Raw genomic sequence first — 24,646 nt, 5'->3', positions numbered from 1 at the left:
CTTATGTGAAAATTGCCACAATGAAACCTTCTACTTCATATTGTAACTCATATTGCAAGTACAAATACAGTGTGCTGCCATTGTCACTGGTACCATAGGCATACTGTAGTTTCACTCATGGTGAGCTTGTCCTCCAAGGAACTGTGTAATTCTGGGAAATTCTCATGGTAATTTTAAACGACCAAGGGATCTAAATAGTGAGATTTCAACAGCTTGGCTGGGTCCATAAGCTAGAGGCATGCAGAAAACATTTTCTTGCAATATGCTAATCAGTGCATTCTTTGAATTCCTGTCCTCCTTTAACACGAGGCACAGAAAATCAACTGCAATCAAGCATCACTTCTATTTAGTGACATGGTTCTTTCTTAGCGCCTGTCTACCTGTGATTTTAGCTATACTTTAGAAAAGAGTTTGTTTCAGCTCCCTTTGAAACAATGAATAATTCACTCTTAATGAGCGCTTTCACATGGATGGGTACAGATGGCTCAGAAGCATCCCCGGTCCACTTCTGGGCACCAGCCACTCAGAAAACCTACAGCTCACTGGGTCCAGGCACAGTAGCTAAGAAGGGATGGGGACCATCTGTGATCATTCCCCATGTGGAACACTGCCCAGAGTCTCAAGTCTTTAACAAAACCTCAAAACCACAGACCTTCCCAAGCTCAGTGTGGTATGAAAATGCCTTCCCCCATGCTTCCGAAATAGTTATAAAACTCGCAGGACCTCGGAGATGGAAAACCAACCCTCGATTCTCACTACCATGGTTGTCACAACATTCATTCTAAAAGGGCAGCTTCAGCCCCACAAGACACTGGCATAGCCTTTAAAAGAAACCCTGTTGTGAAAATGCAATCTATTCTATCTCTGTTCCGTTTGTTTGTTTTACCTGGTGCGGAGAGGAAAACCTCTTCTCGTAGGTCAGTCTACTCCCTTCTAGGGAAAACCGGAAGCCTTTCTTTCGTATGCTGTCTTCAGAGGCAGATTTCCGAACTGCATCTTCCTTCTCTTCCTCTCCAGCCTGCTCTTTCTGTTTCTTTTTCTTTCTTCTGTTTTTCAGCTCCTTCTCACTCTTGGAACTTAACTTTGATGCTACAGAAGAACTCTCCGAGAAAACACCTATCCCGCCTGCTCCGCTGAAGTCTCTGGATTCTGCAGACGCTGCTGCAGCTGCCGCCTAGAAGGCACAATGTAAGCATAGGCTGTATACAGTTTCAACACCACACATTTACTGCTTCGTTTATCTAGAATGCAGTGAATGACCCTGAAATACAATTTCTAATTCTATCCCGTACTTTGGAAAACAGGACCTTCTCATTAATCGAAGAATAAAAATCAACACGAAAGTAGACATATATGAGTGATAAAGAGTCTAATTCTGACCTGATGTAGTGCTATAATTATCTACTAACATGAACATAACAAACATAACATTTCCCATGTGATCCAAACAAGATTTAAAGAGGAATTTAAGAATTAAAGTTTGCTAGTTAACCTCAAAGGCATTTGCTCTTTCCGGTGTAAGAAGCTGGGAATGTTAGCGTTGTCAGGATTTCGTGTTAGATAGGGTCCTGTGTTTAGATAGGAATCTGTTTCATGTTAGATAGGAATCTGTGAAAACATTGCAGTATGTATGACTTGCATTTTCTGACATCCTTCATCTCCAGTGATGTTGTATTGAAGAAGCCACTCTAACTGAATTCCTGTTTGCTGGGGTATTAAGAAATCGCTTCCATTGACAGCATATTGCTCTACCTACTTTAGAAGCTTCAGCGAATGAGGACACTGATAATCAGTTTCTCAAGATGTCACAAAGAGGAAATTGTCAAGAAAGCGATCGTAACTGATTGTATTTTGATGCCCTTGGTGTATATCATAATCACCAAATCAAGGAGCATTTTGCTTACAACCAAACAGATCACTGACACCACACGCCCCTTTGTCTCCCCAATGTCAACAGCAGCCTTCAGGTCAGAGAATGGAAATAAACACAACAGCCCCCACGCCCGCCCACCAACTTTACCTGAGCTTCCTCCTGCTGCTTCTTAAGTTGCTCTAGCATCTGCTGAAACTCAGCCTCCTTCTGCTCAGCCTCCTCCAGCGTGGCCTGGTTCTGTTCTTCATAGGCCATGGCCACCACAGCCAGGATCAAATTGATTAGGTAGAATGAGCCCAAGAAAATCACAAGCACAAAAAATATCATATATGTTTTCCCAGCAGCACGCAAGGTCTGTCAAAAAAAAAGAATGGAAGAAAGATGTTTATAAATTTCACATCTGCTGTTTCAAGCTCCTTCTCTAAAGTAATAAAATATCCCTCAGCAGTTGCCTTGGTCAAGAGTCTCAGGCTTCCTAGAAGAATCATTATGTCAGTTCTTACCAGCTGATAAAGGTTTTCCCAGAAGTCTTGAGTCATAAGACGAAATAAGGACAAGAAGGCCCAGCTGAAGGTGTCAAAACTTGTGTAGCCATAGTTGGGGTTTCTCCCAGCCTTCACACAGATGTATCCTTCCGGACACTGGCTGCAATTACATCAGAGAGGAGAGGGGAACTAAGTATCTGAATCCATTGTTTTTGTTTTTGTTTTTTTCCCATTTTACTTGATGTGAATTATTTTGTACAGGCTCCTTTGTCTTCTGACTTATTTAGCATGTTATCCCGCACTAGGTGGCATTCCTCTAATTCCTAATTATAATATTATATTTACCACACATCTATATAAGATAGCCATATCTTTTTTTAAAAAGATTTATTTATGTATTATATGTAAGTACACTGTAGCTGTCTTCAGACACACCAAAAGAGGGCATCTGATCTCATTACAGATGGTTGTGAGCCACCATGTGGTTACTAGGATTTGAACTCGGGACCTTGCAGAGAGCAGTCAGTGCTCTTAACTGCTGAGCCATCTCTCTAACCCTCAAGATAGTCATATTTTGAACAATTTCTTTTGGGACAATGGGCACGATCAGATAAATAAATGCATAGAAATATAATTGATTTTCACTGAAGATGTCTTGAGATATGAGTGGTGTGTGAGCTACCACCAGTATTGTGACTGACATTTCTGGGCTGAGTGAACTGGGGCTAATTTCCTGATCTTGCTAGCCCTCAGGAACCTCATCAGCCAGAATGGACTAATAAAAGGACTAGTATCAAAACAAAAACAGAACAAAACAGCAACAACAAGAAAAAACTACCAACATGCAAACACTCTATATGATACTGTATAGAAAGCATTTAGTACTGTGCCAGTATTTGGGGGGACTAAAATGCTTGCCTTACCTATCACATGAGTAACGTTTCTTAGTTACAAACATCACCACAATGTTAAGCATAACTAAAAATTCTCTATTGTCGCCATACATTCACTAGTATATTTAATCAACGGAATTATTACAGTGCCAGTTTGTACATGGGAAAAACACAGGGCAAGCCGAATGACAAAGTATGGTAGAGTCAGAATTTAAATGTATGAGGAAGCTCCAGTCTATTTTATGTACTTTGCTTTGCTGAAATATGATAGGCAGATTGTCACCTTGAAACACAAGGATCTTCATGGATTTTTTTTTTTTTTTTTAAGCCATGGAGATAGGATTAACCTAAATAAATAATCACACTTTCTGGTCTGTGATTATGAATTCTAGTGCATCAGCTCTGAGTGTCTATTTTCCATTTTGCTAATTTGGAAGATTAGATGTGACCTAGTATGGAACAATAATCACTGCTTCTCCGTGTGTGAAGGAAGTGAGAATCCACATGTATCCTGGCTATTCTGTGGGTCAGCATGAAGGACAATTATGGGGACTTTGACTGAGGACTGAGTAGAGGCCAGGTGTGCGGAATGCGGCAGATTACTGAGGTGGACTGAGTGTCAAATGGAAACACAACTTACCCAGCATCCGAGCTGTTCCCACAAAGCAGAGCGTCGTTTTGTCCTTCCAAAAAATAAAAGTGACCTATGTAAAGAGCAAAGGATACTCATTAAAAGGCTTTCAATTCGATCATTGGGTTCAGGTAGGGATGCTTATAAATGTGTTCAATTGTGATAAAAGTAGATAAAATGATTGAAAGTCATGGCTAAATGGGCATCTCTCCCCACTTAGGAACTATCAAACAACTATAGGTGGTACTTTGCTTAAATAATATTTAGAAAGATTACTTTACAAAGAAACTTTTCCAGAAGCAATAATAATAACAATAATAATGTTAATAATAAAATAGCATTTTCAGATCAGCATTTATTACGAACACAAACTCAAACGGCTTAGTGAAGGCTTCAAGAAAATACCATGGCATTGAGTCAGCCTGCTTGACCCAGAATAAGAGCGAGGCAAGGCTTTTCAGTGGTGCATGCATAATTTTCCCCTATACTCGATATAGATATCGAGTTTTTTCTGCCAATTTTTATTTAATTTCAAGTGAGAAGTGGGCTTTAGTGCTTGTTCCCTCCTTATAATATTTGTTGTTTGTTTGTTTACTTGTTTGCTTGCTTAACTTCTGTCTTTGAAATGAACAAAATATACTTTTAGCTTGGAAAACTGTAAGCTGTCAAAATATATGCAACATGTTATTCTTAAGGTATGAAATACATAATTTTAGGACATTGCAAAAATGCTCTCAGGAACTAAACACACATAAACACATACACATAAACACACACACACACACACACACACACACACAGTCACACTCATACACTCTCACACATACTCCTGAAAATTTACTCGGTTGATACTTAAGAATGCATAAGCCCTGTATTCCAGGACTGTATGAATAGATTATGTAGGAAAATCTAGGTCATAATTTTACAAACTATTTTTAGTCCTTTACATGAAACTGCAAAAGTCGAGATTGTTATGAGTTTAAAGGCACATCTACTAACACACTACCAAAACTGCATGTGACTGTTGTACAGGCCAAATGTTTAGATGTTCATTTCACCTCTTAATAAGGAGCATTTTAGAAACACAAAAACGGGAAAAAATGTGCAAATGATTTGGTTGCCTGAAAAATTAGAGGTGTGAGGTCCCCAAACAAGCACTAAGATGAAAAATAAGCTGGAAAATAAACCTGCCAAGATAAAAGACAATTGCTAATAAATAGTCCAGATGGCTTCTTTCAAAATGCTATCACCTGGTAAAACAAGGAGTAAGAATATCAACAGATAAGTCGTGTGGTAGGAAATGTATAATGTACCACTGATGCCTGAAAACATATTTTAAACTTCTCCAAATTACCAATTAAGGAATACAGAAAAGAACAGTAATTTTTGTTTTCCTTTACCAAAAGATTTCCAAATGTGATAAATATCTATATTCATCATATTTCAGTGAGCTGAGCGTGGCTGTGGGGGAAATCTATGAAGGGGTGTGTCCTCTTAGGAGAGCAATTGGATGCTATGTCTCTGCAATCTTAGCCACAATCAACCCCTCCCACTGAAGCCCTATAAATAGAAACCCATCTGTAGCCGCACAGAAGCAGAGAAAAGATTTATGAGCAAAAAGCTCTTCATCGTCAATTATATTATTAGTAAGTAGAAAACCTCAAAATTATTGGGGCTGTTAGATTTTCTCATTTCTTTTCAAGTAAAACCTTCATAAGAATGTAAACATTGTAAATTTAGTATCAAGCGAGCTATGATAAAAATCTCATATTCTTCTAAAAGAACAACAAAACACAAAACGTGCAGAACATGAAGGGTGTCTCAGAGTAAACAGCTCCATGGAGTACAGGTGATCAAGAGATAGCAGTATTTGGCTAATCTAGCAGTACATGAAGAAGTAGTGTCGCGCATCGGGTGACAGAGGTGCTAGCTTCAATAAGCCAAAATGTAATGTATCATTAACATATTCTCATATCCATGTCTCAAATAAAATCAAATGATAATGATAACTCTGATACCAAGACTCATGTGAAGGAATAAACATTACCCTTTCAATAAGTACATGAATAAATCGTATTTGCTTAGCTTTCTGATCAATATAGAAGTTTGAATTCACCTTGGAAAATGTTTTCTCTATTCAGATAGAACATATGGATTGAGTCAACCAAAAAGGATCAAATCATTTCATCATATGTATCCCAGGCTAGCTTTGGATACATTAGTACCTGAGGATTACTTTGAACTTCTGGCCTTTATTTATTTATTTATTTATTTATTTATTTATTTATTTATTTATTATGTATACGGCATTCTGCTTGCAGGTATGCCTGCAGGCCAGAAGAGGGCATCAGATCTAATTATAGATGATTGTGAGCCACCATGCAGTGCTGGGAACTGAACTCAGGACCTCTGGAAGAGCAGACAGTGCTCTTAATTTCTGAGTCATGTCTCCAGCCCTATATCTAATTTTTAAATGCTGGCATTGTTGGTGTAATGCCATTATACTTGTAACATTACTGTGTGTCTGTTTATGCTGTGCTAGGGATTGAACTCCATGCTTCAGCGATTTTTCTAGCCCTTCTCCCCATGTTCCTAACAATCCACTGAAGCATAGCACACTGAATGAGTTTAATCACTGTCTTATTAAGATGTTTGAAAACTTCTGGCTAAGGTCTCCACGATACATACTTTTGATATAGAGGATGATGTGGGACCACTTTCAACTCTGGTTTAGGAATAGATCACGCACTTTGAAATGGCTACTTTCATCATGTCACTTGTCAAATAAGGAAAAAGGAATGAAAAAGTACGGTATTCTTAGTACATGTATGAAGTTATAGTAAATTAGCCTAAGAAAATTTTTTCTACCACATTTTATTTTTTAATAATTTAAGATCCAAATAACATTAATATAGATCCAAATAACATTAATAACATTAATTATAAGAGTATATCTTACTTTTATCTTCAATATATTCATCCCAGTTAAACATGTTCATTGTCCTATTGAAGGCAGTACCATTCCAATCCAATGAGTTATTAAAGAAGGAAGTGATATTTATTTCAAAGGTAGAATTGTCTGGGGGCCACTGCAAGCATTTATTCCTCAGGTTGCCCATGAAGAGCTGCAGCCCGATGAGTGCAAACACACTGAGACAGAACACAGTGAGGATCATGACGTCAGACAGCTTCTTCACTGACTGGATCAGGGCCCCCACGATGGTCTTCAGGCCTACAAATAAAACCAGAGAAAGGAAGTCTTCACTTACAATTCAGCAGAGGACTTACCAACAAAAAATACCATGAGCTTGTCCTGAAAAATATAAATGTCATGCAGAATGCCAACAGTATTAGTTTAATGTTTGGGGATGAATAAAAATTTCACGAAAAGCCTGCTAGCTGGTGGAAATGAATGGAAACCGAACTTACATTAGAAAACCAAATGGAAATGAACCGAATGCGTTTTCACACACACACACACACACACAGATACACACACACACGCCTTAAAGCAAAAGATATGATTGTGTTACTCATGCTTGAAGACCAACCTGATGTAAACAGTTTGCTTTTATTTGCAGATGTCTTACTCTCTAACTCCCATAATGGTTTGGTTTTTTTATTTTTTGAAAAATCTGTATCCGTAGATGGAGAAATCTTACAACCACGGAATTCCAAGGGTATAGCTTTGTCTGCACTTTGAAAACTTGAGAATGGGCCAAAATAAGAAAGACATCTGCAAGCTGAGCCCCATGCAGCTCATGCTCTGCCTTGCTTTTCCACTTATCTCCTCTTAAAGAGATAGCCAGTTTTTGAACTAATTGATCAAATGTGCATTGGCCCGAGTGTCTCACATCTCAGCTTCTATGCGGAAAGCTTGATGCTGGAAGATGCAAACCAGGTAGCCTGTTACTGGAAGTGCCTCATGCAAAACTTGTTAAACTCAAAGGCTGATTTAGAACAAGATTGAGAGAAAGCTACCAGTCAAAAGCAAAGAAGCAAACCTGCCCAACCTGGAATGGGTCCGTTCCTGCTTTTGATCATTGTCTTGCAGTATGCAACAAGCAATCAGGCTTTTGCCAACAACAACAACAAAAAAGCTGTGAGCAGTGCACCAGTGCAGCTAAAGTCAGCCTCGGTGTTTAACCTAGCTCTCACCTGGAATGACTGATATTGTTTTCAATGCTCGGAGAACTCTGAACGTTCTCAGCGCTGAGACATTGCCCAGGTCCACAAACTCTGTCACATATCTGTAATAGGGAGTCCACACACAAACACAATGACAGAACACAAGAAACAGTTGGAGATATAAGGAGCCTACCACCTTATACCGGCTTCTTCTTACCTGGAATTACAGAAATAGTTTTCAAAGCTCTCAAGACTCTGAAAGTTCGAAGAGCTGAAACATTGCCTAGGTTTACAAATTCTGTTACATACCTGTAGGATTAAATCAGAGTTATTCAGAATTTGGGGAAATCTACATCTATGTTGGTCTTGAATCAAGACCATTTCAACTTCAGTGAGTGTTGGCATCAGATTTCCCAGTTAAGAGGAGAATGGCATTGACACCAACCGAGCTGTTATTGGGAATTATTGTTATTACCTTACAACTAATCGAAACCAAAGCCATATAATTCATTAGGATCATTCCTAATGTCTCCGAACTGAATAATTTGATTAGAAAAGGTATTTTAAATCCATATGATAACTAACTAAAATGCTTTATGAGTCAAAGGAAGCCAATACTGAGAACTACAGTATAGATTCCATTGTATTACCTCTGCCAGGGTAGAAAGTATCAGAAAAATACTTACGCAAAGGTAATGACTGTGAAATCCAGCCAATTCCAGGGATCCCGTAGAAATGTGAAATCTTCTAGACAAAAGCCCCTTGCAAGTATTTTAATAAGTGATTCAAAAGTATAAATTCCTGTAAAAGTATACCTGAGGAGAATAGCCGAGTTAACAATAAAGATTTGTACGTGGTTTGCATATGTAGATTTAATTTTTAAAAGAATGTTTTGGTAATAGACTTGACACCAGGGCCTTACACATATTAAGCAAGTTCTCTACCATTGATATATATTGCTCCAAGTGTTCATATCCTAAAGATGACTTAGATGATACACATGAATAGAGACTCCAGGTTGATTTCTGATAGAGAACTTAGGCAAAGCTTAAGGCAAAAGTGCCATTAAATTCCAAATGATGTTCTCATTGTCTGTAAATAAAGTGATACTTTACTTTCCATATTACATAAAGTATGTGAAAACACCATTCCATCTGATGATAGTATCGGAACTATATGAACTGACTTTCGGTATGATGTAAGCAAATAAATGTTAATCCCTAAATGAGCAATGTATCAGATATCAGTAATCATTAGAACTCTCCGATGTAAGATTCAAAAGGAAGACGAAGCTCCCCATACATCAACAGACAAATCAACGCAGCTATCAGAGCTACTGAAAACATTGTCCTAGAGAAGTGGTTCTCAGCTTGTTGGTTGTGACCTCTTTGCGGGGGGTCACGTGACTGTTTCACAGGGGTCCTGATATCAGATATTTCCATTACAATTCATAACAGTAGCAAAATTACAGCTATGAAGTAGCAACGAAATAATTTTATGGTTGGGGTAACAACTGGAATAACTGTTTTAGAGGATTTTCGTATTGGGAAGGTTGAGAAGCACTGCCCTAGAGGAAGTCGGTGGTGGGTCTGGATTGGAACCATCTGTTTTAGCATGGCTAGAAAAATGTACTAAGGAACCTGAAAGTGTCTGGAAACGCTAAATGAATTTAATTTTCAACACGAATTTTCTACTTACTCCACGTTCTTTGTCCAGTCTGGAGGGTTGCTCATGGTCATAAATACACAGTTTGTAAGAATTGTGCACATGATAAGCACATTGAATAAAGTAGAAAGGTATTGTCAAGGAAAACAATGTTCAAAGGAAGTCCCGCCTTTTCATGCACATGCGTGGTTCCACCCCCATCGGCTCTAAGACTCACATGCTCATTTTATGCTACATGCTATTTTATCTGCACCTTCCTTTTGCTTCTGTCCCTTCATCTCCACATGTTTTAAAAAGAAACAAACATCAACTGTCTTTAGACAAGTAAGAAACATAACAATTGAGAGAAAACTGTAAAGAGATGAGCGGATGTAATTAATTTATAAATGTAAATTGTCTTCGCGATAGACTCAACCAAATAGAATTGCAAGTTCAGTTTACCAATAAACTGGGGTGGAAAAGTTCAATAAAACAATGTAAGGAATTGATGAAATGCATTATGACTCTACTCTAGGGGTCACCCTGGAACAATGTACACACAGTCCCTTTCTTAATGGAAGGTACAATCTAGGAGAGTTGTCCAAAAGATCCTGAAATGTAAGAAAAGATAGCTGCTGAGCATGTTGACATCCCTTGGGTTTGTAACTAGGTCAAATGGCTTACTAAGTTCTGATCAAATTGGCTTTAACAGTAAGAAAAAAGTTCATATTATAGAATTTGTCTGAAAAACAAACCTGCAAAACTATATTAAATATCCTATAACTCACTATATCTGATGCAGATGCTCAGTAAACATTTCTGCTTATTTCCCCAAAAAGAAGAGAAAATATTTATTATAATAATTATCTGATTTATTTTTCTGATTGCCCTGTATTTATAGTCAGTACTTGTCTTGTATTCCTCTGGTGTACAGGAAACAAACAGGGAAAAAAAAAGGTTTCTTAAGAAAAGGGCCAATAGTCAAATAATTGAAATGATTCCTGTTCACATTTAACTTAAATTATACTTATAAATTATATAAAAAACAGCATTTCTTCTGTACTTACACGCTATCACAATCACCTCAGAGATGGAACAATGGTATTCATATTCCTTCTTGCTTCTTTTCTTTTCTTTTTTTTTTCATAAACCATTTCATTTCTTTTATGAAACCAAGAGCCCTGTTCAAGGCCAGGTTGTGGATAGTGTTACATTAATCAAGAAAGCCAGCTTTCGCCTCTAAAAGCATTAGTCCATGCAGTAGCTGACATTTTTGGTTTCAGTGATAGTGCTCTTAGGCCCATACCTAATTCCTAGCTTGTTCAAATGCATCTACTGAGAGTAGTTCTACATGTGTGGCAGGGATCAGCCACTCGAGGGTGGCACAATCTGGACAACATGGACGATGAAGAGGAATCACCTTCTTTCCCTTTATCATTGCAAATAATGAAAAAAGACAAAACGTCAGATAGTTTACCATTTACCTATGGGTGCCACTCTGTGCCTCGGCCCTCCAATGATGCATAACTTCTTAGCAGATGAGCAACATTAGAATGCTTGGTCCCTAACCACAGTGATGCTAGACAGCCCCATGTGGTCCTGCTCGGATACAGATCTGACCTCCCCCCGAATATAATTCAAAGCATTCTCTACTGTCCTTCAATGTCCACTCCTCTTCCTCCTTCCCTTTCTGTTGCAAGCCGATGACCACATTTCTTACTTCAAAAGAGATAATGATAAAACCAGACTCTGCTCCACACCCCAGATGGGCAACGCTTTCTCTGTTGGGACCTGCCCTCTTTTTCCTATCGACAGTGGGAAAATGTCCGTCTCTCCACGTATACTCCGGAGAGCTAGCTTTCCAGAATGCTTTAGGAATGGCTTAGCTCTCTGTTCTGTTACCTTTTGTGACTCTTAGCCTCTCTTCGTCAAGCATCAACACAAACTTGCTTATGTTACTCCTACCTTGAGGGGGACCGAGAGTCTCTGTAACCTACAACCTTCATCAGCGAATTCTGGCTTCACTTCTTTTCTACACTTCATAGCCAGAGTTCCCGAGGGGGATGCTTATTGTTCACGAGAACAAGAAAATAAGCATCTTTAGTCCTCCAGCTATTCTACCTACAGATGAAAAATCTCCATGTCACTTCATTAAAAACCAAAGGATAATCCACAGCTATAATATAGTTATCATTCAACTTGCTTTCCATTTGAGCCCAACAAAGATGTCCTGCCTACGTTAAGTCCTTTTGTCTTTCTTTTTAGAAAGCCTCAGTTGCCTGCTTGTTCATGCCTCAGGAGCAACAGCGTTTTGTGCCACGTGAAATCTTTCATTTTCCTTTTTGAGAAGAAACAATATCTAAGCTACCATCTCGGCTCCTGCTCTCAACATCCTACCAGAGTGCAACAGCAAGCATCATGTGTGTTCATACAGCAGCAAGCATCATGTGTGTTCATACAGCAGCAAGCATCATGCACATCCATAGAGATGTCAAATCCTTCTGTCCAGGTGACACTTCCTTCTTGGTCTCCATACTCAGTTATGCACATGACATCTGTACTTAGGTATCCCACCGACTCTTCCAACAACTCCCTTACAATCTCTGGATTCTCACCAGTCAACCAGAAGCCAAGGAGACACCTGAGATTTCTCTTCCTAAACTTCCATATCTAACTTCCACAGAACACTTCCAATTTTGTTGTCTACGTCTGCATTCAACCATTACTCTCCAGTCCCGCATTACTGAGTTGTTAAAGTGTTCATCAAGGCCTACAGTCATGTAATAAGACTTGTACATCATTGTAATTCCGTCTAAAGTGGTCTTTCTAGAGTTAGTTCACTTGACTAACTGCACCAAAATGGACTTTGTAAATGTACCTGGGATCATTTTGGCAGCTTCCCACTACCCTATATATCCAATTACTATATGACATCGTAACATGGGGTCAGGATTTTAAGATGTCTTCTGTTTCTTTGTTCTTTACTGTGCTATCTCCAGCCTAGTAATTTTTAATTGTTAAAGTCATGGGATGTTATGGCATCTTACATATGTACTGTTTGATATTCACAATAGTGCTTGGTCTGGCCAGGTCAGTTACCTTACAATACTCCCCTAATGTCAAAGTCTATATACACTATGAATACAAGTTTCTGTACTTTTAAGGGGCAGAACATATACAATAAACACAAGATGAAAAATCAAAACCTCATGAAATGTATGTCACACGATGAACTGAGCCTTGGTCTATAATTATTATTCTTTTTTTTAGGTTTTTTGAGGCAGGGTTTCTCTGTATAGCCCTGGCTGTCCTGGAACTCACTCTGTAGACCAGGCTGGCCTTGAACTCAGAAATTCGCCTGCCTCTGCCTCCCAAGTTCTAGAATTAAAGGCATGTGCCACCATTGCCCGGCTTATAATTCTTATAAAATGCTATTTACAACAGGAAATGTTAATTATATATAATAAAGTAAAATATATGTCAAGATAAACAATAGAAATAATTACTAATTTTTTAGAAATTACAGATAGTAGGACATGCTCAAAACAGTTGTTTATGTTGTCTAATTATCAATTCAATAGAGAAATATATACTTTAGTTAAGAATCATGATAGGCACTCAACAAATAAAAATATTTTCTTCCTAAAATAAGAGATATCTAGAATCAGGTTCTTATATTTCTGGAAGAGTATGTATTTGTGCATACAAAATCTCAAATTCTCCTAACTTTATTACTCACTGTCAACTTATTTTATTGATCATATATTTTTCAAATGTCTAAATTTTAATGAGTAACTGAAATAGTGGGGATTCGGGACATTTTAACCCACAGAAAAACATGATACAGATGTGAGCAGTACATGGGCAAGGCCACATATTGAAAAATACAAAACTGCACATCAAGACAAATTCTTAGAGGCAAAGGTAAGAGCAAATTATACATATCCTGTACTATTTCCTAAAATGAAAAATTATACACATCCTTTACTATTTCCTAAAAATGAAAAATTATACACATCCTGTACTATTTCCTAAAAATGAAGACCAAGGGATAAACTAGATCATATTTTTACAAGTCCAACTTATCTTGAAACAGTTCTTCCATTGCAACTTACCTATATAAAATAAAATAAAGGCAGACTAAACTATATAATATCAAAAACCAATCTTTTTGATTTATTGCTTTATTTGTATCAAGTATTAATAGAAGGAGTTTTATCTATTGACAGACTAACTTATCAGCTTGGCAAACTGAAAATACTTTCTATGTGTGTATGGTGAGGAGAAGCTTTTAAAAAGCTTATATTGAAAATGATTGTGTGCCTTTCACCAACGACCATTGCCAGTCCACCTCTGTGCCAGGAGAACATCTCCAGCTTTAAGCCCAGTACCCAAGGGTTCAATCTGCCCTTTCCCACCCGTGCAGGGTTCATACGTTGTGGGATTCTGTTTCAACTCGTAGAAAAATGTAGTAGCAAGCTCAGTCTTATTATATTAATGTGGCTAATTATACCAACACCTTCTCATAAGACATAGTCATTATGTGCTAAGACCTGGTACTTCTGTTATCCCTAGTCATTCGTGGTTTTAGATAGAAAATATGGGGTACTTTTGTTGTTGATGCTCTCAAGGAAAATGGAACACTGCTCTGTTCTAAAATGTTGTAGTCTAATGTATAGCCAAAGAAGTTAGAGGGATTGAGAAACACTCATAAATAATCCCTGGGTAGAAAAATGCTTCATGTCATTAGTTTTCTAACTTGAATGTGCGGATTAAACAATGGAATAGGTCTTTTTCAATATATGAGCTTATTTCTGAGCCAGGAAAAATATTGATTGATACATAATTTTTCTTAATTCTTCATGTTAATACTTGTTAGGAGATAGCCAAGCAATAATTTTTGATTATTAAAGACAGAAGATTGGGAAACTGCTAGGTTGATTCTCTTTTCTACAGAAATGAATCATTCCTTATCTAGAAAACTGAGTTTTTTAAAAAGTCTGCATAAATATCACATAAATATATTAATTGGAATCAGCAAAAAGGACATTTACCAATATAGATATTGGTATTACTAATATCCTCAGTGTATTACATATGGGTTCTCAAATCGATTCTCTTCCATTGAAAGAATAATGCAAAAGTACTTGGCTGAGAATAGAAGGCTTGCTTCAACATTTAACCCCAGTACTGACAGTGCACATTCTGAAACCTGAGCCTGTTGGTTACACCTGTGATTGAAGCACCTGCAAGGCTGAGGGGGGGGGGCAATAGAAAGTTCCAGTCAAGCCTGGACTACCTAGTGAGACTCTTTTGAGAAATAGCGAGAGAGAGACACACACAGACAGAAAGACAGAGAGACAGAAGGAAGAAGGGTTTTAGGTCAGGACTAAGCATTGACAACCTGTCAGCTGCATTCCTCCTCTGTCAAGTGAGATGTTGGGAGGGATTGCATGTGTTTTAGTCATTACAAGCTTCAAATGCAGGTGGAATACGAACCTCTTCATTCCTAGTACAAATTGGGGCAGAGTACATTCAAAATTCTTTCAGATATAATTAACTGATGGGTAGATTTCATTTTGTGGTTGTTGCAGATTTATAGCTGCTACCAACAGCACTGTCCTAAGCAGTCTTCCTTAAGTACTTACTAAGTGCTTGGACTAGATTCTGGTGCTAGGTTCTAGGTCATACACGTTGTTTGCTTTTCTCCTCACCTGATCTGATGTAGCTCAGGCTGGCCTTGAATTCACAATGTGGCGGCAGTTAGCCTTGAACTTCTGAGTCATCTGCATCTCTCTCTGGGTACTTGGGTTGCAGGTGTGCATCACCAGAGCCAGCAATGCATTTATTATTATGATTTATGTACTAGGGCTATAGTTTTCCAAGCAGAGGAAGGGAAATAAAAGGAAAACTATAATGTGGTCAACATCATATACTAAGTAAATAAATCTTCAAAGTAGGATTGGAATCTTGGCTTCTGATCCCTAACCTTAAATTTTTCATTCTCCTACTCTGTGTGAAAGATGGACAATTCAGTGTTTGTGGTGGAGTGTCTCAGAGTTGTAGTGGGTTAACCTGGTGTCATGAGTATCCATAGCATCCATATAATGATGTCTTCCAAAGTTACTTCTCTAGCCCTACCTATTCTAGACTTCAGATTTACCTAACCACCAAACTCCACAATCCCTCCCCTAATATTTATCGGATGTCTCAAATATGAATGCTGAAAACCAAACACTTGATTTATCTACAGGTTGTTGCACTCAGAGCTGTTCCAGGCTCAGTCCACAGTAACTCCAATTTTCTTTCTGGTCCAGACCAAGGACTTACTGTCATCATCTTTAACTTCTGTTACTACAATGTGGTCTACATTCTGTTTGTTGCTCTGGAAACTGTCAGCCCCATGTAACATGCATCTAAATTTGATGTCACTCTGATTCTCTGGACCATAGTCAACTATTATCCTGTGGCCATTCCCATGCGTTTTAATGTACAGTAAAGACCCTGCTGTGAGAATCACAAAACCAAGATTCAAACCTAGAGTTTTCATTGTGTGGAGTGAAGCACAGAGTCACTGTGAAAACCATTGTCACATACATCTTGGTTAGTGGGATCTCTGCTTAGTTCTTATAGTATCAGCAAAAGACAGAAGAGCTCACTTGCATTTATTATAAGCCATTTTGTCTTTCCTCATATCTCTACTCCAAGATAATGCATTTGAAATATGACATTTTAATTCAAAAATTTAAAGAGTAAACTTGTCTATTGTTTCCCTGGGGGAAAAAAAAATCTGTGGCTCTGCACTGTTTAAAAGACTCTAGGAGAGCCAAGAGTTCAGCTGGCTAGATGGTTCAGTGGGAGAAAGTGCTGGCCCCCAGACCTGATGAGCTGAGTTTGATCCTCAACATCCACACGGTGGAAAGAAAGAAGTGACTCTCCCGTGTCATCATCTTCCTTCCTCACCCATGCCTCCATACATGTGGAAATCTCTCGCAGACGAATGAATAAGTGCAGTTTTGCAAATTGAAATATATGAATTCATTTTAGCACAGCTTAATAAATTCACTTGCTCCTGCTTTAATTTATAAGGCTGCTTGCTGGCCAATTTCTACCTGAGCTACTTACAATAACAGGAGCCATGTCTCCAACACCTAGCCTGTCTGACCCAACTTCTGAAACTGCCTGTGTCTTCTGCCAATGGGGATGTCATCACTGGCGCTGACTCCTGAGGTTCATAACTTTCAAAGAATTTCATAAATGAGGGGGTGATAGCTTTTATGAAATACCCTATAGAAGATATGATCTCCTTATATTTCAAAACAAAGTCCTGCCTCATATTTTTATATAAGATCTATTACTTCTTCCATCAAGCAGAGGACAAAACTGATTTTCTCTTCCATTCAGATCTTCTTTTCTACCTGATTTAGATCAGATTTTCTAACTTTTGCTTTTATAGGCAGTATTTTCTTTAGTGCATATCTGTCAGTGTCTTCTACATGAATGGAGCATAATTTTATAAATAAACTATATCTACATAAATTAAATATTGCCATTGAAAATATAGTGCATAATTTACAGAGACACTCATGCAGTGCACATAAGCTTGAAAGATAAGAGAGCATCATTTTAAGTGTGGGAACCCAGACCCAGACTCTGACTTTATTATTCATTTCTAATGCTAACTTAGACTTTTTCTCTGTGTAACTGGGTTCTCTTACTGGAGCAGATGTAAGGAAATGTTGTTGATGTGAGATAATGCACAGTAAAATTTAAAACCTTAGATATAAAGATCAAAAAATTATGCTGATGATACCTATGTTGACCATGGAGTAAGGAATCCATTAGAGGTACAAAAAAGGGAAGGAAAAAAAAGTCTGTCAAAATGCTACATTTCTAATCTAATAACTTGTATTGCCAGGAATACTTTGGGGAAATGCTTTGTAGCATCCAAACTGAGACTAGAACATTGCACCAGGTTTATCCCATTTCCAAATTCCTTACTTTATCTAATTCAAACTATTTTCTACATCTACTACTAATGCTGAGATTGTATGGTGGAAATCTTAAATTTAGGTCCTGGTCTGACTACGGCATAAAATCTCAGGCCATAATTCTCTCTAACTTAGAATTTGTCTTGTCAGGGCCTGGGAAATGCTTCCACGAGTTAAGTGGTTATCATGAAAGTTTGCCAACCTGAATTAGATCCCTGGAACTCACAGAAAAGTGGAAGAAGAGAGCCGATGTTACAGAGCTGTCCTCGGACCTCCACATATGCACCCTGGCACCTCACACAGACCACCACACACACACACACACACACACACACGCACACACCATGCACACCTGCTGACAGAGCTCAACTTTCATGACTCACATGGTAGAGAGAACTGACTCCTACAAGTTTATCCTCTGACTTCTATATGTATACAATAGCATGTGCATGTACACACAATTACACACACACACACACACACACACACACCAAAGGAATAAATAAATAAAGATAATAAAACATTTGAGAGTTTGTCTTGGGCTAAGCATGATGGCACTCTCCTTTAATCCCAGCACTCAGGAGGCAGAGGCAGGTGAATCTCTGTAAATTCAAGGCCAGCCTGTTATACATAATGACTTTCAGGATAACCAGGACTACATAGAGAGACCCAGTCTAAAAATCCAAAACAAACAAATAAACAAAAAACAAAACAACAACAACAAAAAAGTTTGCCCTAATAGAGCTTTAGCTGTATTTCAGTTTCTTCCGCTTTGAGCTGGGCTCCTGAAATACACAACTCTTCATAGATACTCAAAGTTTCTATGCATTCCTGTTTGTTCCTCTCCCCAGCACAGCTCTGGTCTTTGCTGCTTTGGTTTTCCCAGGACTGACTCTCAGCAAGACTACTGCTTCTGCCTAGAAGAAAACCTCTTATTTCAGCTTCTGTGTTTAACTTCAAGGACTAAGTCAAGTCACTGTTAGCTGTCAAGTTCTCCCCTGCCCTGCTTTCAGGAATCCTGTCCTTCAAGAAGGAGTATATATATAGACAGGCAGACTGTGAACAAAACCAAGGAACAAGTAATCAAAAGAGAGTCGGGGAGAAAGTCAGCACAAGTACCATTGGGGGAAGAACCTGGAAAACATTGGAAAGTCCAGTGTATGTATGAACACACTGTATAGATTCATGAACACAAAGTTTACAAGTTCTAATGTAACAAAAGAAACTAGTACAATTCTGACCAAAGGAACAAAACAACAACAACAACAACAACAAACCAAACTATAGATTCTTTGTCTCTGTGTATTATAAATGGTGAATCACTGAGAAAATTAATACCCAGAAACCTCCAGTATAATACCATAAAGCCCAAAGGCATGAACTATCCTGGCCACCTCACTAAAATGAATGACGTGTTGAAGGGAGTAAGTGATTGAGAAAGGAGCAGGAGAGGAAAGAAAGAAGCAATGAGTCAGAGAGAATAAAAGCCCTTGGGAGGTAAAAGGGCTTTACCTACCTTCTGTCCCACCTTGTCACAGGCTAACTGCTGAGGAAGAGCAAAGAGCCACCAAGCGACATTGACAGCCACACATACTTTGTAAATGCTCTACTTTATAACGAAGTCAAAGGAAAAAAAAACTTTTTTTATCATTTTAAATGACTATTAGTCAAAAGGATATGAATGTACCAAAATCTTAATAGCTAATTTTCTAATGGGGTTGAAGGGAGTTAAAATGTACAGGGCGGAGGTGGCACTGAACCGAGAGATTGCTTTCCCTTTATTCAATACTATAAAGGTCTGAAAAAGAGAACACAACAGATGAAACAGGATTTACACATCAAGGACAGGACCTGTGAAGAGAGTCTGACCCCTCTCAAGTATCAAGTGTTGCAACAGTTACGAAGGACAGGATGCTGGTCCTTTTTCTTGCAAACTATTCAACAGTTGATAAGGACCTCCAGGAGGTAAGGAATACAAAGACAATTTTGTGGTTAGGACCACAGACTTCTTGGTCACTTTGCCTAGTCTTTTACTCATGTTTTCTGCCATGTCTGTAATTTTACACAGCTTAAAAGTGAGGTTTCAGCAACTTCTTCATTTAGGTAATTTTCTCATGAAAACTGTTAGAACTCCCCCCCCCCACGTGTTCTGCTGTTATTTCTTCTTCAGGGAGCCATGGGGGAAATAACAACCTGTGGAGGACCCCAAAGCCTTAGATCAAATTCAAGGTGATAGGGGATCTGAGACACTGCTCTTAGAAGTATAACACACACACACACACACACACACACACACACACACATCCTTTTTCTACTTTTTCCTTTATCACAATGCAGTAGCACCAGGGTGAATCTGCATTGAATCTGCATTCAATTTATGGTAGAATTAGTATTCAGGAAAATAAATTGGCTTTGTCTTCCTCACATGCCCCCTTTCTGGATGCCTCTTCAGAATATGCCTGCCCCAAGAACACAGGCTCAACCAAATGCTTTCAAAACACTTCTAGAATAATGGCTCCATTGCCTTCTCAGGCCTACCCAACACCCTAGAGATATCTTAAGAAATGAAAAGAGGTACCTTCTTCACCATCTTAAAGAAATCGGGGAAATAAAAGCAACTGGTCTAAAAACTCACTTTCTTATTGATATAGTAGGGATCCAGGTCCTCCAGGGGCTCTGACACCATCTCTGGAGGAATGTCTCCATAAATAAAAGGAAGGGATTTTCCTGCTTCCAAGTCACTATTTGGCTTTGGGCCATTTTCGTCGTCTTCATCCTTGCGTTCTTGTTTGGGTCTCTTAGCTTTCTCTTCTGCAATGCGTTGTTCAATAGCAGCAAGGGATTCCCTGGTAAAGAAGCGGAAGCTGTCAGGTCCTGGCGGTACCAGCACTGATTGTGCCATCTTTTCATCCTGCTTCTTTAATCACTGTTTAGCTCCTCGCATAAGAAAGTGCTACAGAAACAGGAGGGGAAAAAGCAATGACCATTAAGATAACAGGTGAGGGGTGGCAATCACAGGACACTGAGCATAAAGTATGCAAAGGAAACCAGCTAGAGCATTTCCCAAAGGCAGCCACTTCCAGCGCTGCGAGCCCTCATGCATGCATTCATTCGCCTGCATGAAGATCTTTCTCTCACATCCAGTAGGTGTGTATGAGGTAATCTATTCTCCCACTCCTGAAATGTTTGAAGTGATCATGCTACTTCGGGGGAAAACACCCTGTTCAGAGCTTGCAAATGGAAGATACTGTGTATCTTTCTGTATGCTTGCTGCTTCGTTTGTGTGAATATTTTGAAGAGCCATTTTTATTCGCCCTGCATTCTGTCTGAAAATATAGCATTCAAAACAAAAGAAGGAAAAAAAAATCACAGAAAATTGTAGAAGCAGGGCTGTGCAGTAATCTTGCTTCTGTCTCTCTCTCTCTCTCTCTCTCTCTCTCTCTCTCTCTCTCTCTCTCTCTTCTTTCTTTTTACTTTTCCTTTGGCCCAATTTAGCACCTTTAAGAGTTTATTCAAAACCATGTCATCTATGGAAACAGGTAGAGAGAGAGGTGGGGTGAGGAGATGCAGGAGTCGCCTGGCTGAGGGCTGCCTTTGGAACTGCTGGCAAACTGCACAGGAAGGGACCAGGCAGCTGCTAGCACAGGCAGGAAGTCACTCACGTCAGAGGTCTGGAGCTTGGGCCCCCTGGCTTAGCAACCTGCTGCCAACGAGTGTAATTGCTTCTTAAATTAACAAATTTGCAGTACCAGGGGAAACATCACAGAGAGATACCATATTTCCAAGTCAGAGTCTCATTTGATAAAATCTAGCAGAGTGGTGTAAATGTCCATTACAGAATGTGGACTTGAAAAAAAAAAAAAAAGTCGAACAGTTTCTCTATTAAGCATAGTCCCTGTAATATGGGTCTTTGTGATGCTATATAAATGGGCTTTAACTGATGTTCAAATAACATTTTATTAAAGTAGATAACTTGACAGTTGTGACTGCAAATGTGACCTCAGCCAGGTACAGGAGTTTCTATGCTATAATGACCCCAGAATGCCATTTAAAATCACTTAATCTATTTCTTCTTCTTCTTCTTTTTTTCTTTGAAAAAAAAAAATCCATTTTAACCTCTACACTACAGAAATGAGTTGCCACTGTAATATATGAGTACCTCTTCTAAGAGTCAAACAAGTTACTAATTTATTTCTGCAGTCCACACCTGGGAAAACACAAGCATATCTGAACAACATAAGCTGCTGCATAGTTTTCATTAATTTTTTTTTTTTTTTAAGTTGACCAGCACCTTTCAGGCACCAGCTGTCAGATTGCCCTGTCAGCATCACAGGATCTCCAAAGCATCCCTTATTTTTCTCTCTCATCCCCGGAGGCCCTCATGCCTAGCGGTAGGCACAGGCAACAAGATAGTCCTTGCACATTCAAGGGAGAAAACTGTCGTGCCCATGCCTGGTGTTCTAGGGGGACAGACATGCTAAAACATGCAGCCAGCAGCTTCAGAATGAAAGTGGTCCCCCTATAGATTTCCCCCAAGGATTCTACTGCAAAGGTGGAGAAACCTCACAGAGAGCAAGCATAGTTAAGAACAGGAACACATTACCCCTGAAGAAGCTTTTACAGAGTTTTGGGTTGATAGGCTGGAAGCAAGAAGACTGCAGCTAAAATTCCATCAGGCTTTTAAAAAAAAAAAAAAATTTTTTTTTTTTTTTTTCAAATTCTCCTTTAAAGACCACACCTAACTTCCTGTAAGAGGATTCTGGTAACTGAAGTAAGAACAGGCATTTCCTGTGCTGCGGGGACTACAAAGTGACATTTTTATAACTGCCACTAGAGGGCTGGGAACTGTGAAGAAAAACACCTTCCTAGAAAAACACTGAGTACGCAGCCCGCGGCAGCCCTAAGCATTCCTGGGTGGAGGCCGGAGGAGGGTCTGTAAGCCGCCAGGAACCTGAGCACAGAGCTGAAGATGTGAACGAAGCATTCTGCTGGCTGGCAACCTTCTATTCAGCCTTTTATTTTCTAATTCAAAAAGACATTTCATCAAAATAAATAATTCAAATAGCCAAGGGTTAAAAGACTTAAATCCCTACAGTGCGTTACTGATTCTGTTAATGAAATCACATTAATGGACATACTCTACACAGTCAGATTTAGCATTACTCTCCTTTCCAGGATATCTGGGGTCCAATAAGTTATTGTTGACGTAACGAAGAGGTCAACTATGCACTAAGTTAATTTTCTCCAGTAAAAAAAAAAAAAAGTAAAAAAATAAAAATAATAATAATTTAATTTGATAATGTAAAAAGCTTCCCCCCCCCCCGACTAGGTCATTGAAAGGAAACCAGGAGAGATGACCCTGGATAAAGCACTTGCCTCACATACATGAGGACTTCAGTTTGAATGCACACCCTGCATATAAAAAGAGCAGGCAGTCACTCCAGGCCACCTGCAATGCCAGGGCCACAAAAGCAGAGACTGAATCCATAAGCCAAGCTTAGTCAAAGGAGTTACCTCCAGCTACAACTGAGAGACCCTGATTAACAAGTACAGCAGAGGGCAGTCAGAGAAGATACCTACACCAGTCGCTGAACTCTACATACAGGCACATGCATTCATATACAATTTTACACACACACACACACACACACACACACACACACACACACACACACACACACAGGTGGTTCTCAACCTTTCTTACACTGTGACCCTTTTATGAAGTTCCTCATGGTGTGGTGACATGAAGAATATCTGATACATGACTCCCCCACCCCCCAATAGGGTCATGACCCATAGGTTGAGAACCACCACCCTATTCAACTATGCACGCCCAAAGGAGGGGAGGAATGCATAGAGAAAAGAAAAGCTATGGGGGTGGGGGGGAGGGAGTAGTTCTGACAGGAAACTGGGACCATAGCTAGCACTCTTTCAACTAATAACATAAGAAGAGTGGAAGACCTACTATGTGCCATTCACTGGGCGAAGATGCCTGCCTGAACTGTCCGGGTGACTTTCTCCCCAAAACACTTCCCTGACTTACATTTGAAAAGAGAAGAGTCACAGTGAGATTAGAAAACATCTCCAGAAGTCATGTAAACACAATTCAAACTCAAGTCTGACAACAACAACAACAACAACAATCTGGATCCTTTACATAGTCCTGAAAAGGAACACTCATGCAACCTCAACCGTGAGTTACAAATTAGGCAGGGCTGCAAGTCTGTCCTCCTTGCCAGTCTGACTGGATGTGGAATCACCAGGAGCCACACCCTCCTTCCTTCAGGCACAATTTTTTTGTTGGATGTTCTTAAGGAGGCTTGAACCTAGGAGGATCCAGACTGGACAAGGGAGGTCCTGTCTTATGCAGGAGAGCCCTGGGTTGAATTAAATGGGGGAAACCGAGAAAGCCAACTGAGTGCCAGAGTTTTCTGCTTTCTGCCAACAGTCACAATGTCCCCAGTGGCCTCATGGTCCTGTCAGCTCCAGCTCCTGCCGTCAAGTCTTCCTACCATGATGGATTGGGCTCCTTCTCATATCAGGCATTCTGTAACCTCAAAGAGAAGTAGCTAACACAGGTTAATCTACCAAAGCTACATATCTGTGCATTTCTGGTCTTGTTTGCAGTAGAGATTATACATTTTGAAATGAAGAAGGGAAACCTAGCCATAAATAGTATTTTACTCACTGAGAAAGTGACTCAAACTGGCTGTAGCAAAAAGAAAATTAAAAAAAAAAGAAAGAAATGAATGTGTTGGCTTGTAGTTTATTATCTAAAGCTACCTTTATAGGATGAGTCAGGACCTCAACTGATGTCATCAGTTACACTGTATCCTTTAGCTCTGACTTCCATAGTGAGAGGTACTTTTTAGAGGCACTTATTGTAATAGGTCCTACACAAAGTCCAGCCTGACAACCTCCCAAACTCAAGTGTAATAGGAAACAACAGCAGCATTCTCTCTCTCTCTCTCTCTCTCTCTCTCTCTCTCTCTCTCTCTCTC

At 39.2% G+C, this 24,646-nt stretch overlaps 1 protein-coding gene across 6 annotated transcripts in view; it reads right to left on the bottom strand.

The window, feature by feature from the left end:
• The window catches only part of LOC110318152 (sodium channel protein type 2 subunit alpha), a 128,596-nt gene that overhangs the window by 60,592 nt on the left and 43,358 nt on the right, over nt 1-24,646 (bottom strand). The window contains exons 1-11 of one of the 6 annotated variants that reach the window (XM_021192951.1): nt 22,249-22,384; nt 20,281-20,598; nt 19,325-19,443; nt 9,709-9,798; nt 8,697-8,825; nt 8,228-8,319; nt 6,842-7,114; nt 3,892-3,955; nt 2,377-2,518; nt 2,021-2,227; nt 887-1,174 (exon numbers count right to left, since the gene is read on the bottom strand). In XM_021192951.1, the coding sequence (XP_021048610.1) occupies nt 887-1,174; nt 2,021-2,227; nt 2,377-2,518; nt 3,892-3,955; nt 6,842-7,114; nt 8,228-8,319; nt 8,697-8,825; nt 9,709-9,798; nt 19,325-19,443; nt 20,281-20,547 (1,671 nt within the window). In that variant the 5' untranslated portion in view covers nt 20,548-20,598; nt 22,249-22,384. Of the gene's footprint in view, nt 1-886; nt 1,175-2,020; nt 2,228-2,376; nt 2,519-3,891; nt 3,956-6,841; nt 7,115-8,040; nt 8,133-8,227; nt 8,320-8,696; nt 8,826-9,708; nt 9,799-19,324; nt 19,444-20,280; nt 20,599-22,248; nt 22,385-24,646 lie in introns of those variants that run through there. The other 5 variants (XM_021192949.1, XM_029536041.1, XM_021192950.1 and 2 more) reach the window with 5 other exon arrangements.

This window comes from Mus pahari, chromosome 3 (assembly GCF_900095145.1).
Source record: "Mus pahari chromosome 3, PAHARI_EIJ_v1.1, whole genome shotgun sequence".
Classification (NCBI taxonomy): Eukaryota; Metazoa; Chordata; class Mammalia; order Rodentia; family Muridae; genus Mus; species Mus pahari.
Note: the sequence above shows the minus strand (reverse complement) of the source record. Positions and strands in the feature narration are given on the sequence as shown.